At 38.1% G+C, this 12,170-nt stretch overlaps 1 protein-coding gene across 1 annotated transcript in view; it reads left to right on the top strand.

Moving 5' to 3' along the window:
• Positions 1 to 12,170, top strand: part of TEX11 (testis expressed 11) — a 358,382-nt gene that overhangs the window by 86,746 nt on the left and 259,466 nt on the right. The window contains exon 8 of the mRNA XM_007470148.1: positions 2,055 to 2,135. Within this exon, the coding sequence (XP_007470210.1) occupies positions 2,055 to 2,135 (81 nt within the window). The remainder of the gene's footprint in view (positions 1 to 2,054; positions 2,136 to 12,170) is intronic.

Here is a 12,170-nt window from a genome sequence, read left to right on the forward strand (position 1 = left end):
TACACGGGCCTCTCACTGTTGTGGCCTCTCCCGTTGTGGAGCACAGGCTCCGCACGTGCAGGCTCAGCGGCCATGGCTCATGGGCCCAGCTGCTCTGTGGCATGTGGGATCCTCCCGGACTGGGGCACGAACCCGTGTCCCCTGCATCAGCAGGCGGACTCTCAACCACTGCACCAACAGGAAAGCCCATTCTGTATTTTTAAAGATCTCTGTAAAAGTCATATATTCTTTTTTAACAAGAAAAAACCAATAAATTGTATTTTGTCAATTTCTCATTGAATAAGTTTTTTTTTTTTTTTAAGCCCTGCCTTCCCTGGCTCTTAGCCTCATTCTCCCATCTTCAAAGGCACCAATGTTGCATCTTTCTGTGCCTTTATTCAGTAGTCAGGACTTCCTCTGACCACAGCCAGGAAATGTTCTCTCTGATTTTTAAAAATTAATTAATTAATTAATTTTGGGCTGTGTTGGGTCTTCATTTCTGTGCGAGGGCTTTCTCTAGTTGTGGCAAGTTGGGGCCACTCTTCATCGCAGTGCGCGGGCCTCTCACTATCGTGCCCTCTCGTTGCAGAGCACAGGCTCCAGACGCCCAGGCTCAGTAGTTGTGGCTCACGGGCTTAGTTGCTTAGCGGCATGTGGGATCCTCCCAGACCAGGGCACGAACCTGTGTCCGCTGCATTAGCAGGCAGATTCTCAACCACTGTGCCACCAGGGAAGCCCTGAATAAGTTTTTTAATAGTTGCCTTCTACCTCAATAAGTTTTAGGAAAACATGAAAAGACCTTTGGACCTTTGTAAAATCTGAGTATTGGTAGACACTTTATGGATTCTTTGACTGTTAAAGGCTTGTATTGTTTTATATCTTTCAAGAACAGAAAGCATCCTCCTCTGATATTGATGTTTGTCACTCAGTGTATCTCTTTTATAATAAGATTTTCTTCACCTTGAATAATGAATCAATTAGCACGTATTCATCAAACATTTATTTGTATAGATGGGAATATTATTTTGTAATCTCTATAAATAATTGAGATTTGGCTTATTGAGGTTCTTGTGCTTACCTTTTTTTTTTCTCCTTTAACAAAATCTAGTATTAAAGCCTTAGAGAAGGGTATGTACTCAGCAAAATGTCAAGCTTAAGATTCAGCAAGTAGATAGAGGAGAAAACTAGAGAGAAGCTGGCTGCTTACATTCTTCATCTTTTCTTCCCTCTACTCAATTCTTTTATTATCCAAAGCACAAAAATATTTGACACCACATAAAGAAAAGAAAATAGTGAATGTAGGGATTTTTCCCCCGAGAAAGGACTTCAGAAAATTATTTTTTTGTGTATGTCCACGTTTCTTTTAATATGCCTCATCAGCTAAATTCTTTAATGACTGAAACAAGCCTCTTCTACAAGTGTGGAAGTAATGTGTGATTGATGTTTTCATTCATTTGAGTGTCATAAAATGGTAGAGCTGAAAGAAATCTTAAGAGATAATTTAGTACAGTATCCTCATTTTATAGATGAGGAAGCTAAAGCCATGAGAGCATAAGGTTCAAGGTTATACATAATAAATATCAGAGTAGCTCTTCTAGCTCCAAGATAGGATTGCACTAAACTGCCTTTCATAGCAGATGTTCATAGCATTTCAGACTATGAAGTTACTATGAGCCTGTTGTAGGACAAAAGACTGCTATTTAATGTAAAAAACTCCTCTAATGTGGAGATAAATACAAGAGCTCTTCAAGCTGGGGAAACAGTATCAGACATGGCATTATATCATAATATAATAACATAAGATTGTATAATACACCAATTTTGATATTTCCAGAAAAATGAAATAACTCTTGTCATTCAGTGTCAACTTTGTCTTACCCAAGATTCTTATCACTTATTTCTCTGTATTTTGAGCTGGCTATTATGTTTAGCTCAACCAGTTAGCATTGCTAAGAAGATTAGAAAAGAAATTAAGACTTTTTAACACCAGTTAAAAATATGTTAGATTTGACTTATAGACAAATACCTTGTTATTTCATTTTAACCAGTTACTGACATTTTTTTTGCTTTCCCAGGCAGTTGCTCAAGAGGATTTTCAAAGAGCATCTACATGTGTACTGCGCTGTAAAGATATGTTGATAAGGCTGCCCAAAATGGTGAGTGAAATCTCTGCCTTTATTCTCCAGGCATTTGAAAATATGCTATATCAAGTTCTAGGAAGAATCATTACTACTTCATATGATCCTATAGAGGTTATATTTTAGATCAGATCTACTTACTTAGCCAAGGTTTGAAATATTTTGCTTCCTTTGTTCTTTACTAGAAAGGGTTTTTGAAAAAGTGATATGGGTTATTTCTTTTTTTTTAAATAGATTTGATTGGAGTATAATTGCTTCATAATACTGTACTGTGTTAGCTTCTGTTGTACAACAAAGTGTATCAGTCATATGCATACATATATCCCCATATCCCCTCCCTCTTGAGACTCCCTCCCACCCTCCCTATCCCACCCATCTAGGTGGTCACAAAGCATCGAACTGATCTCCCTGTGCTATGCAGCAGCTTCCCACTAGCTATCTGTTTTACATTTGGTAGCGTATATATGTCCATGCTACTCTCTCACTTCATCCCAGCTTATCCTTCCTCACCCTGTGTCCTCAAGTCCGTTCTCGATGTCTGTGTCCTTATTCCTGCCCTGCCACTAGGTTCATTAGTACCCTTTTTTATTTTTTAGATTTCATATGTATATGTTAGTATACAGTATTTGTTTTTCTCTTTCTGACTTAACTTGACTCTGTATGACAGACTCTGGGTCCATCCACCTCACTATAAATATATCAATTTTGTTTTTTTTATGGCTGAGTAATATTCCATTGTATATATGTGCCACATCTTCTTTATCCATTCATCTGTTGATGGACACTTACTTAGGTTGCTTCCATGTCCTGGCTATTTGTAAATAGTGCTGCAATGAACATTGTGGTACATGACTCTTTTTGAATTATGGTTTTCTCAGGGTATATGTCCAGTAGTGGGATTGCTGGGTCATATGGTAGTTCTATTTTTAGTTTTATAAGGAACCTCCATACTGTTTTACATAGTGGTTATATCAGTTCACATTCCCACCAACAGTGCAGGAGGGTTCCCTTTTCACCACACCCTTTCCAGCATTTATTGTTCTAGATTTTTTGATAATGGCCACTCTGACCAGTTTGGTGTTACCTCATTGTAGTTTTGATTTGCATTTTTCTAATAATTCGTGATGTTGAGCATCTTATCATGTGCCTCTTGGCCATCTGTATGTCTTCTTTGGAGAAATGTCTATTTAGGTCTTCAGCCCATTTTTTAATTGGATTGTTTGTTTTTTTGATTTTGATCTCCATGAGCTGTTTGTATATTTTGGAGATTAATCCTTTGTCCATTGTTTCATTTGCAAATATTTTCTCCCATTCTGAGGGTTGTCTTTTGGTCTTGTTTATGGTTTCCTTTGCTGTGCAAAAGCTTTGAAGTTTCATTAGGTACCATTTGTTTATTTTTGGTTTTATTCTCATTACTCTAGGAGGTGGGTCAAAAAAGATCTTGCTGTGGTTTATGTCAAAGAGTGTGTTTCCTATGTTTTCCTCTAAGAGTTTTATAGTGTCCGGTCTTACATTTAGTTCTTTAATCCATTTTGAGTTTATTTTTGTATATGGTGTTGGGAGTGTCCTAATTTCATTCTTTTACATGTAGCTGTCCAGTTTTCTCAGCACAACTTACTGAAGAGGCTGTCTTTCCTCCATTGCATGTTCTTGCCTCCTTTGTCATAAATTAGGTGACCACACATGTGTGGGTTTATCTCTGGGCTTTCTATCCTGTACCATTGGTCTATATTTCTCTTTTTGTGCCAGTACCATACTGTCTTGATTACTGTAGCTTTGTAGTATAGTTTGAAGTTGGGGAGCCTGTTCCTCCAGCTCTGTTTTTCTTTCTCAAGATTGCTTTGGCTATTCATGGTCTTTTGTGTTTCCATACCAATTGTAAAATTTTTTGTTCTAATTCTGTGAAGAATGCCATTGGTAGTTTCATAGGGATTGCATGGAATCTGTAGATTGCTTTGGGTAGTATAGTTATTTTCACAATATTGATTCTTCCAATCCAAGAACATGGTATATTTCTCCATCTGTTTATGTCATCTTTGATTTCTTTCATCAGTGTTTTATAGTTTTCTGAGTCCCAGTCTTTTGCCTCCTTGGGTAGGTTTATTCCTAGCTATATTCGTCTTTTTGTTGTGATGGTAAATGGGATTGTTTCCTTAATTTCTCTTTCTGATTTTTCATTGTTAGTGTATAGGAATGCCAGAGATTTCTGTGCATTAATTTTGTATCCTGCAACCTTACCAAATTCCTTGATTAGTTCTAGCAGTTTTCTGGTAGATCTTTAGGATTTTCTATGTAAAGTATCGTGTCATTTGCAAACTGTGACAGGTTTACTTCTTTTTTCCCAATTTGTATTCCTTTTATATCTTTTTCTTCTCTGATTGCCATGGCTAAGACTTCCAAAACTATGTTGAATAAGAGTGGCGAGAGTGGACATCCTTGTCCTGTCCCTGATGTTAGTGGAAACACTTTCAGTTTTTCACCATTGAGTATGATGTTTGCTGTGGGTTTGTCATATATCGCCTTTATTGTGTTGAGGTAGGTTCTCTCTATGCCCATTTTCTGGAGAGATTTTATCATAAATTGGTGTTGAATTTTGTCAAAAGCTTTTTCTGCATCTATTGAGATGATCATATGGTTTTTTTCCCTTAATTTGTTAATATGGTGTATCACATTGGTTTGCATATATTGAAGAATCCTTGCATCACTGGGATAAATCCCACTTGATCATGGGGTATGATCCTTTTAGTATGTTGTTGGATTCTATTTGCTAGTATTTTGTTCAGGATTTTTGCATCTATGTTCATCAGTGATATTGGTCTATATTTTCTTTTTTTGTGATATATTTTTTTGGTTTTGGTATCAGGGTGATGGTGGCTTGGTAGAATGAATTTGGGAGTGTTCCTTCCTCTGCAGTTTTTGGAAGAGTTTGAGAAGGATCGGTGTTAGCTCTGCTCTGTATGTTTGATAGAATTAGGCTGTGAAGCCATCTGGTTTTTGACTTTTGTTTGTTAGAAGATTTTTAATTATAGTTTCAACTTCATTATTTGTGATAGGTCTGTTTATATTTTCTAATTCTTCCTGGTTCATTCTTGGACAATTGTACCTTTCCAATAATTGGTCCATTTCTTCGTGGTTGTCCATTTTATTGGCTTATATTTGTTTGTAGTAGTCTCTTATAATCCTTTGTATTTCTGCAGTGTCAGTTGTGATTCCTCCTCTTTCATTTCTAATTTTATTGATTTGCATCCCCTCCTTTTTTTTCTTGATGAGCCTGGCTAAGGGTTTATCAATTTTGTTTATCTTCTCAAAGAACCAACTTTTAGTTTTATTGATCTTTGCTATTGTTTTCTTCATTTCTGTTTCATTTATTTCTGCTCTGATCTTTATGATTTCTTTCCTTCTACTGACGTTGGGTTTTCTTTGTTCTTCTTTCTCTAGTTGCTTTAGGTATAGGGTTAGATTGTTTATTTGAGATTTTTCTTGTTTCTTGAGGTGAGATTGAATTGCTATAAACTTCCCTCTTAGAGCTGCTTTTGCTGTATCCCATAGGTTTTGGGTCATTGTGTTTTCATTGTCATTTGTTTCTATGTATTTTTTAAATTTCTTCTTTAATTTCTTCAATTTCTGACATTTTATTTAATTTCTTTTAAATCTTATTAAACATTTTCTTTAATTTCTTATTTAGTAGTGCACTGTTTAGCCTCCTTGTATTTGTGTATCTTGCAGATATTTTCCTGTAATTGATTGGCAGTCTTACAGCATTGTGGGCAGAAAAGATGCTTGATATGATTTCAGTGTTCTTAAATTTTCTGAGGCTTGATTTGTGACCCAAGATGTGATCTATCCTGGAGAATATTCCATGTGCACTTGAGAAGAAAGTGTATTCTGCCACTTTTGGGTGGAGTGTTCTATAAATATCAGTTAAATCTATCTGTGTCTGTTGTGTCATTTAAAGCTTGTGTTTTCTTATTTATTTCCTGTTTGGATGATCTGTCTATTGGTGTAAGTAGGGTGTTAAAGTCCCCTACTATTATTATGTTACTGTTGATATTGCCTTTCATGGTTGTTAGCATTTGCCTTATGTATTGAGGGTGCTCCTAGGTTGGGTGCATAAATATTTACAATTGTTATATATTCTTCTTGGATCGATCTCTTGATCATTATGTAGTGTCCTTCTTTGTCTCTTCTAATAGTCTTTATTTTAAAGTCTGTTTTGTCTGATATGAGAATTGCTACTCCAGCTTTCTTTTGGTGTCCATTTGCATGGAATATCTTTTTCCATCCCTTAGCTTTCTGTCTGTATGTGTCCCTAGGTCTGAAGTGGGTCTCTTGTATACAGCATATATATGGGCCTTGTTTTTGTATCCATTCAGCCAGTTTGTGTCTTTTGGTTAGGGCATTTAATCCATTTACATTCAAGGTTATTATTGATATGTATGTTCCTATTGACATTTTATTAATTGTCTTGGGTTTGTTTTTGTGGGCCTTTTTCTTGTCTTGTGTTTCCCGCCTAGAGAAGTTTCTTTAGCATTTGCTTTAAAGCTGGTGTGGTAGTGCTGAATTCTCTTACCTTTTGTTTGTCTGAAAAGCTTCTGATTTCTCCGTCGAATCTGAATGAGATCCTTGCTGGGTAGAGTAATCTTGGCTGTAGGTTTTTCTCTTTCCTCACTTTAAGTATATCCTGCCACTCCCTTCTGGCCTGCAGAGTTTCTGCTGAAAAATAAGCTGATAACCTTATGGGGATTCCTGTGTATATTATTGTTTTTCCCTTGCTGCTTTTAATATTTTTTCTTTGAATTTAATTTTTGTTAGTTTGATTAATATATGTCCTGATGTGTTTCTCCTAGAGTTTATCCTTATGGGACTCTCTGCACTTCCTGGACTTAGTGACTTTCATTTCCCATGTTATGGAAGTTTTTGACTCTCATCTCTTCACATATTTTCTCAGACCCTTTCTTTTTCTCTTCTTCTGGGACCCCTATAATTCGAATATTGGTGCATTTAGTGTTATTACAGAGGTCTCTGAGATTGTCTTCTTTTCATTCTTTTTTTTTATTCTGCTCCTTGTCTGTTATTTCCACCATTTTGTCTTCCACCTCACTTATTCCTCATTTTGCCTCAATTCTTCTGTTATTGATTCCTTCTAGTGTATATTTCATTTCAGTTATTGTGTTGTTCATCTCTGTTAAACATTTCTTGTAGTTTTTCAATCTGTGCCTCCATTCTATTTCTGAGATTCTGGATCATCTTTGCTCTCATTACTGTCATCCTTTTTCAGGTAGATTACCTATTTCCTCCTAATTTATTTGGTCTTGTAGGTACTTACCTTGCTTCTTCATCTGTGGTGTATTTTTTTTTTAAGAAGATGTTGGGGGTAGGAGTTTACAGGCTCCAGATGCGCAGGCTCAGTAATTGTGGCTCACGGGCCTAGTTGCTCCGCGGCATGTGGGATCCTCCCAGACCAGGACTCGAACTCATGTCCCTTGCATTAGCAGGCAGATTCTCAACCACTGCGCCACCAGGGAAGCCCCTGTGATGTATTTTTTTTGCTGTCTATGTTTTTTTTTTTTTGTTTCTGTTTTTTTGATGAGTGGGATTGTGTTCCTGTCTTACTGGTTCTTTGGACTGAGGCTTCCAATACTGGAATTTGTAGGCTGTTTGGTAGAGCTGGGTCTTGGTGCTGAGATGAGGACCTCCGTGAGACCTCATCCTATGAATATTCCCTGGGGTCTGAGGCTCTCTGTTAATCCAGTGGTTCAGACTTGGAGCTCCCACTGCAGGAGCTTCAGCCCAACCCCCAACTTGTGAACCAAGATCCTGCAAGCCACACAGGGTGGAAAAGGAAAAAAGAACAATAACAATTTAAAAAATAAAATTAGACTAGGAAACTAACACATATGTTAGAAGGAGTATAAGAATAAACATATAGATGAAACAACTGGAAGGTAAAACTGAACCACGATAGTAAAAAAGAGGAGGAGAAAAAAGAATTGGAAAAGGCCTTGGCTGTGGTTGGTGGGGCCTAAGCAGGGGCAGGGTTTGGATGGTGGGCGGGGCCTATGCTTAGGACCCAATGGGCTGGGAAAGGCCCTTGGGGCATTTAGGGGGTTGGGCTTAGGCTCAAAGGAACTGAAGGGGTCCTGGCATGTCCCCGACCTCTGATTTCCCTGGCCTCCCTCCTATGCCCCCAGGACCCACATGGCCTCGAGGGGGCCATTGAGGGCAGGGGACCCGACCTGGGAGCCTAGCAGGTCTCCCGGGCTTGGGTTGGCAGGGCCAACGCCCTCCACTCCTCTCCCACTCCTCTGGTCCTGGAGGGGCCCTCCTGACTGCCCCTCTTCTCCCCTCACCTACGGCCTCTCCTGTTCTCCCCCTGCACTCCCAGGACCAACACGGCCCAGAGGGGGCCTCTGAGGGCGTAAGACCCTGCCCGAGAGCCAGACAGACTTCCCCAGCCTTGAGCAGGGAAATGCTGGGTGCACTTACCCCTGATCCAAGCCCCCGAGGGTCCCTCCAGGTGTGGGAATCCCTCCCGCCTCTCAGCCACCCCTCAGTGGTTACAAAACTATTATAGGAATAGTACAAAGAACTCCTGTATACCCTTTTACCAGAGGCCCCATTCAAGTTTCTCAATATTGTTCTTTACACAAAATGAATTCAACATAGGATTCACCTAGTCACCAGTCTCTTTCAGTGGAACACTTTCTCATTCTTGCCTTGACTTTCATGACATTGACACTTTTGAAGATCACAGAACAGTCATTTTGTAGAATGTGACTTAATTTGTTTTTTAAAAATTAAAAAGAAATTTTATTGAGATAATTGACGTATAATATTGCGTGAATTTGATGTGTATGACATGTTGATTTGATACACTTATATGTTGCAGTATGATTACTGCAGTAGTGTTAGCTAACACCTTTATCATGTCACAGAAATACCATTTTTTTGTGTTGAGAACAGTTAAGCTCTAGTCTTTTAGCAATTTTAAAATTTATAGAACAGTATTGTTGACTGTAATCACTATGTTGTACATTAGATTTCCAGAACTTATCTCCTAGTTGCAAGTTTGAACCCTTAAACTATATCTTCCCAGTTCCCCCATCCTAACCAAATTAAGGTTTGTTCAAAGTTTCCTCATGATTAGATCAGGTTATGAATTTGGGGCCAGAAAATCACAGAAGTGATTCTATTGGGTGGCATGCAGGATCAATTTACTCTATTGTTGGTGGTGCTAACTTTGATTTCTTGGTTAAAATGGTGTCTTCCAGGTTTTGCCAGTATAAACTTATGTATTTTTTTCCCTTTGTTATTCCTAAGTGTTTTGTGAGGTGATACTTTGAGACTATATGAAATCCAATTTCTCATCCCACTTTCACCATCCATGGAGATTTCTTGCCTAAATTAGTACTGTGAAGGTTGACAACTGGCTATTTTTCTAATTCCATCCTTTTTATATTCATTTACTGACATTCTCCTATATTTTTTACTGTGCTAAAATATATAAAATTTGCCATTTTAAGTGTACAATTCAGTGGCATTAAGTACATTCACAGTGTTGTACAACCATCACCACTCTGTACCCATAGAAATTCTGTACCCATTACACAGTTACTCCTCATTACTGCCTCCCCTGGTAACCTCTAATTTACTTTCTGTCTCTGTGAATTTGCTTGTTCTAGATACTTCATATATAAGTGGAATCATACAATATTTATCCTTTTGTGTCTGGCTTATTGCATTACCATTAATATTTTCAGGGTCCATGTTGTGGCATGTATCAGAAGTGTATTCCTTCCTATGGTTGAATAATATTTCATTTTATGTATATACCTCATTTTGTTTATCTGTTCATCAGTTGATGGATGCTTGAGTTGTTGCCACCTTTTGGTTATTGTGAATAGTGCTGCTATGAACACTGATGTACAAGTATCTGTTCGAATCCCTGTTTTTAATTCTTTTGGATATATATCTGGGACTGGAATGTTTGGTAACATGGTAATTTTATGTTTAACTTTTTGAAGAACCACCAAACTGTTTTTCATAGTGGCTGTACCATTTTACATTCCCACCAGCAGTTGAATTAGGGTTCTAGTTTCTCCACATCCTCACCAACACTTGTTATTTTCTGGGCTTAAAAAATATATATTATTATAGCCATCTTAGTAGGTGTGAAGTGGTTTCTCACTGTGCCTTTGGTTTGCATTTTCCTGATATCTAATGACATTGAGCATCTTTTCATGTGCTTATTGGCTATTTATATAGCTTCTTTGGAGAAATGTCTATTAAAGTCCTTTGCCTCTTTTAAAATTGTTTTGAAGATTACAAATGTATTAATATCATGTTAAATGTTGTTATAAATGGTGTTATAAGCTGATGAACATTAAAAAAATTAGAATTTCTACTGGTGCCAGTTTTTACAAAATGCTGTGAACTGAACTGTGTCCCCTCTGCCCCAGGTTCAGATGCTGAAGCCCAGACTCTCAATGTGTTTGGTGATAGCACCTTTGGGAGGTAATTAGGTTTAGACGAGGTAGGGCCCTCGTGATGAGATTAGTACCCTTATAAGAAGAGGCACCAGAGAACTTGCTTTCCTCGCACCCCCTGCCCCCACCATGCAAGGAGGAAGCTGTCTGCAAGCCAGGAAGAGAGCCTTCACCATAGAAGAGTGTTGGCTAAACCTTGATCTTGGACTTTCTAGCCTTCAGAACTGTTAAGAAATAAATTCTGTTGTTTAACTAAAAAATAAATAAATAAAATTGGGTTGTTTTTCCTATAGTGAGGTATCACCTCACTCCAGTCAGAATGGCCATCATTGAGGGACTTCCCTGGTGGCGCAGTGGTTAAGAATCTGCCTGCCAATGCAGGGGACAAGGGTTTGAGCCCTGGTCCGGGAAGATCCCACATGCTGCAGAGCAACTAAGCCTGTGTGCCACAACTACTGAGCCTGAACTCTAGAGCCTGCGAGCCACAACTACTGAGGCCACGTGCCAGAACTACTGAAGCCCGTGCACCTAGAGCCCGTGCTTCGCAACAAGAGAAGCCACCACAATGAGAAGCCTGTGCACTGCAACTAAGAGTAGCCCCTGCTCGCCGCAACTAGAGAAGGCCTGTGCGCAGCAATGAAGACCCAATGCAGCCATAAATAAATAAATAAATAAATAAATAAATAAATAAATAAATAATTAAATTTAAAAAAATTAAAAAAAAGAATGGCTGTCATCGAAAAGTCTACAAATAATAAATGCTGGAGAGTGTGTGGAGCAAAAGGAACCCTCCTACACTGTCAGAGGGAATGTAAATTGATGCAGCCACTCTGGAGAACAGTGTGGAGGTTCCTTAAAAAACTAAAAATAGAGTTACCATATATGATCCTGCAATCCAACTCCTGAGCATATATCTGGAGAAAGCTATAATTCAAAAAGATACTTGCACCCCAATGTTTACTGCAGCGCTGTTTACAATAGCCAAGACATGGAGGCAACCTAAGTGTCCATCAACAGATAAATGGATAAAGAAGATGTGGGGTGTGTGTGTGTATATATATATGTATATGTGTATATATATATATATATATATATATGTATATATATATATGAACACAATGGAATATTATTCAGCCATAAGAAAGAATGAAATAATGCTATTTGCAGCAATATGGGTGGACATAGAGATTATCATACTAAGTGAAGTAAGCCAGCCAGAGACAAATATGATACTGCTTATATGTGAAATCCCCAAAAAAAGATACAAATGAGCTTATTTACAATATACAAACAGACTCAGAGACATAGAAAACAAACTTTTGTTTACCAAAGGGGAAAAGTGGGGGGAGGGATAAATTAGGGGTTGGGATTAACATATACACACTACTATTTATGTAAAATAGATAACTAACAAGGACCTACTGTATAGCACAGGGAACTATACTCCATACTCTGTAATAACCTATATGGGAAAAGAATTTCTCTCCCTCTCTCTCTCCCTCTCTTTCTCCCTCCCTCTCTCCCTCTCTCTCTCTCTCTCTCTCTCTCTCTCTCTCTCTCTATATAT

This window comes from Lipotes vexillifer, unplaced genomic scaffold (assembly GCF_000442215.2).
Source record: "Lipotes vexillifer unplaced genomic scaffold, Lipotes_vexillifer_v1.1 scaffold926, whole genome shotgun sequence".
Classification (NCBI taxonomy): domain Eukaryota; kingdom Metazoa; phylum Chordata; class Mammalia; order Artiodactyla; family Lipotidae; genus Lipotes; species Lipotes vexillifer.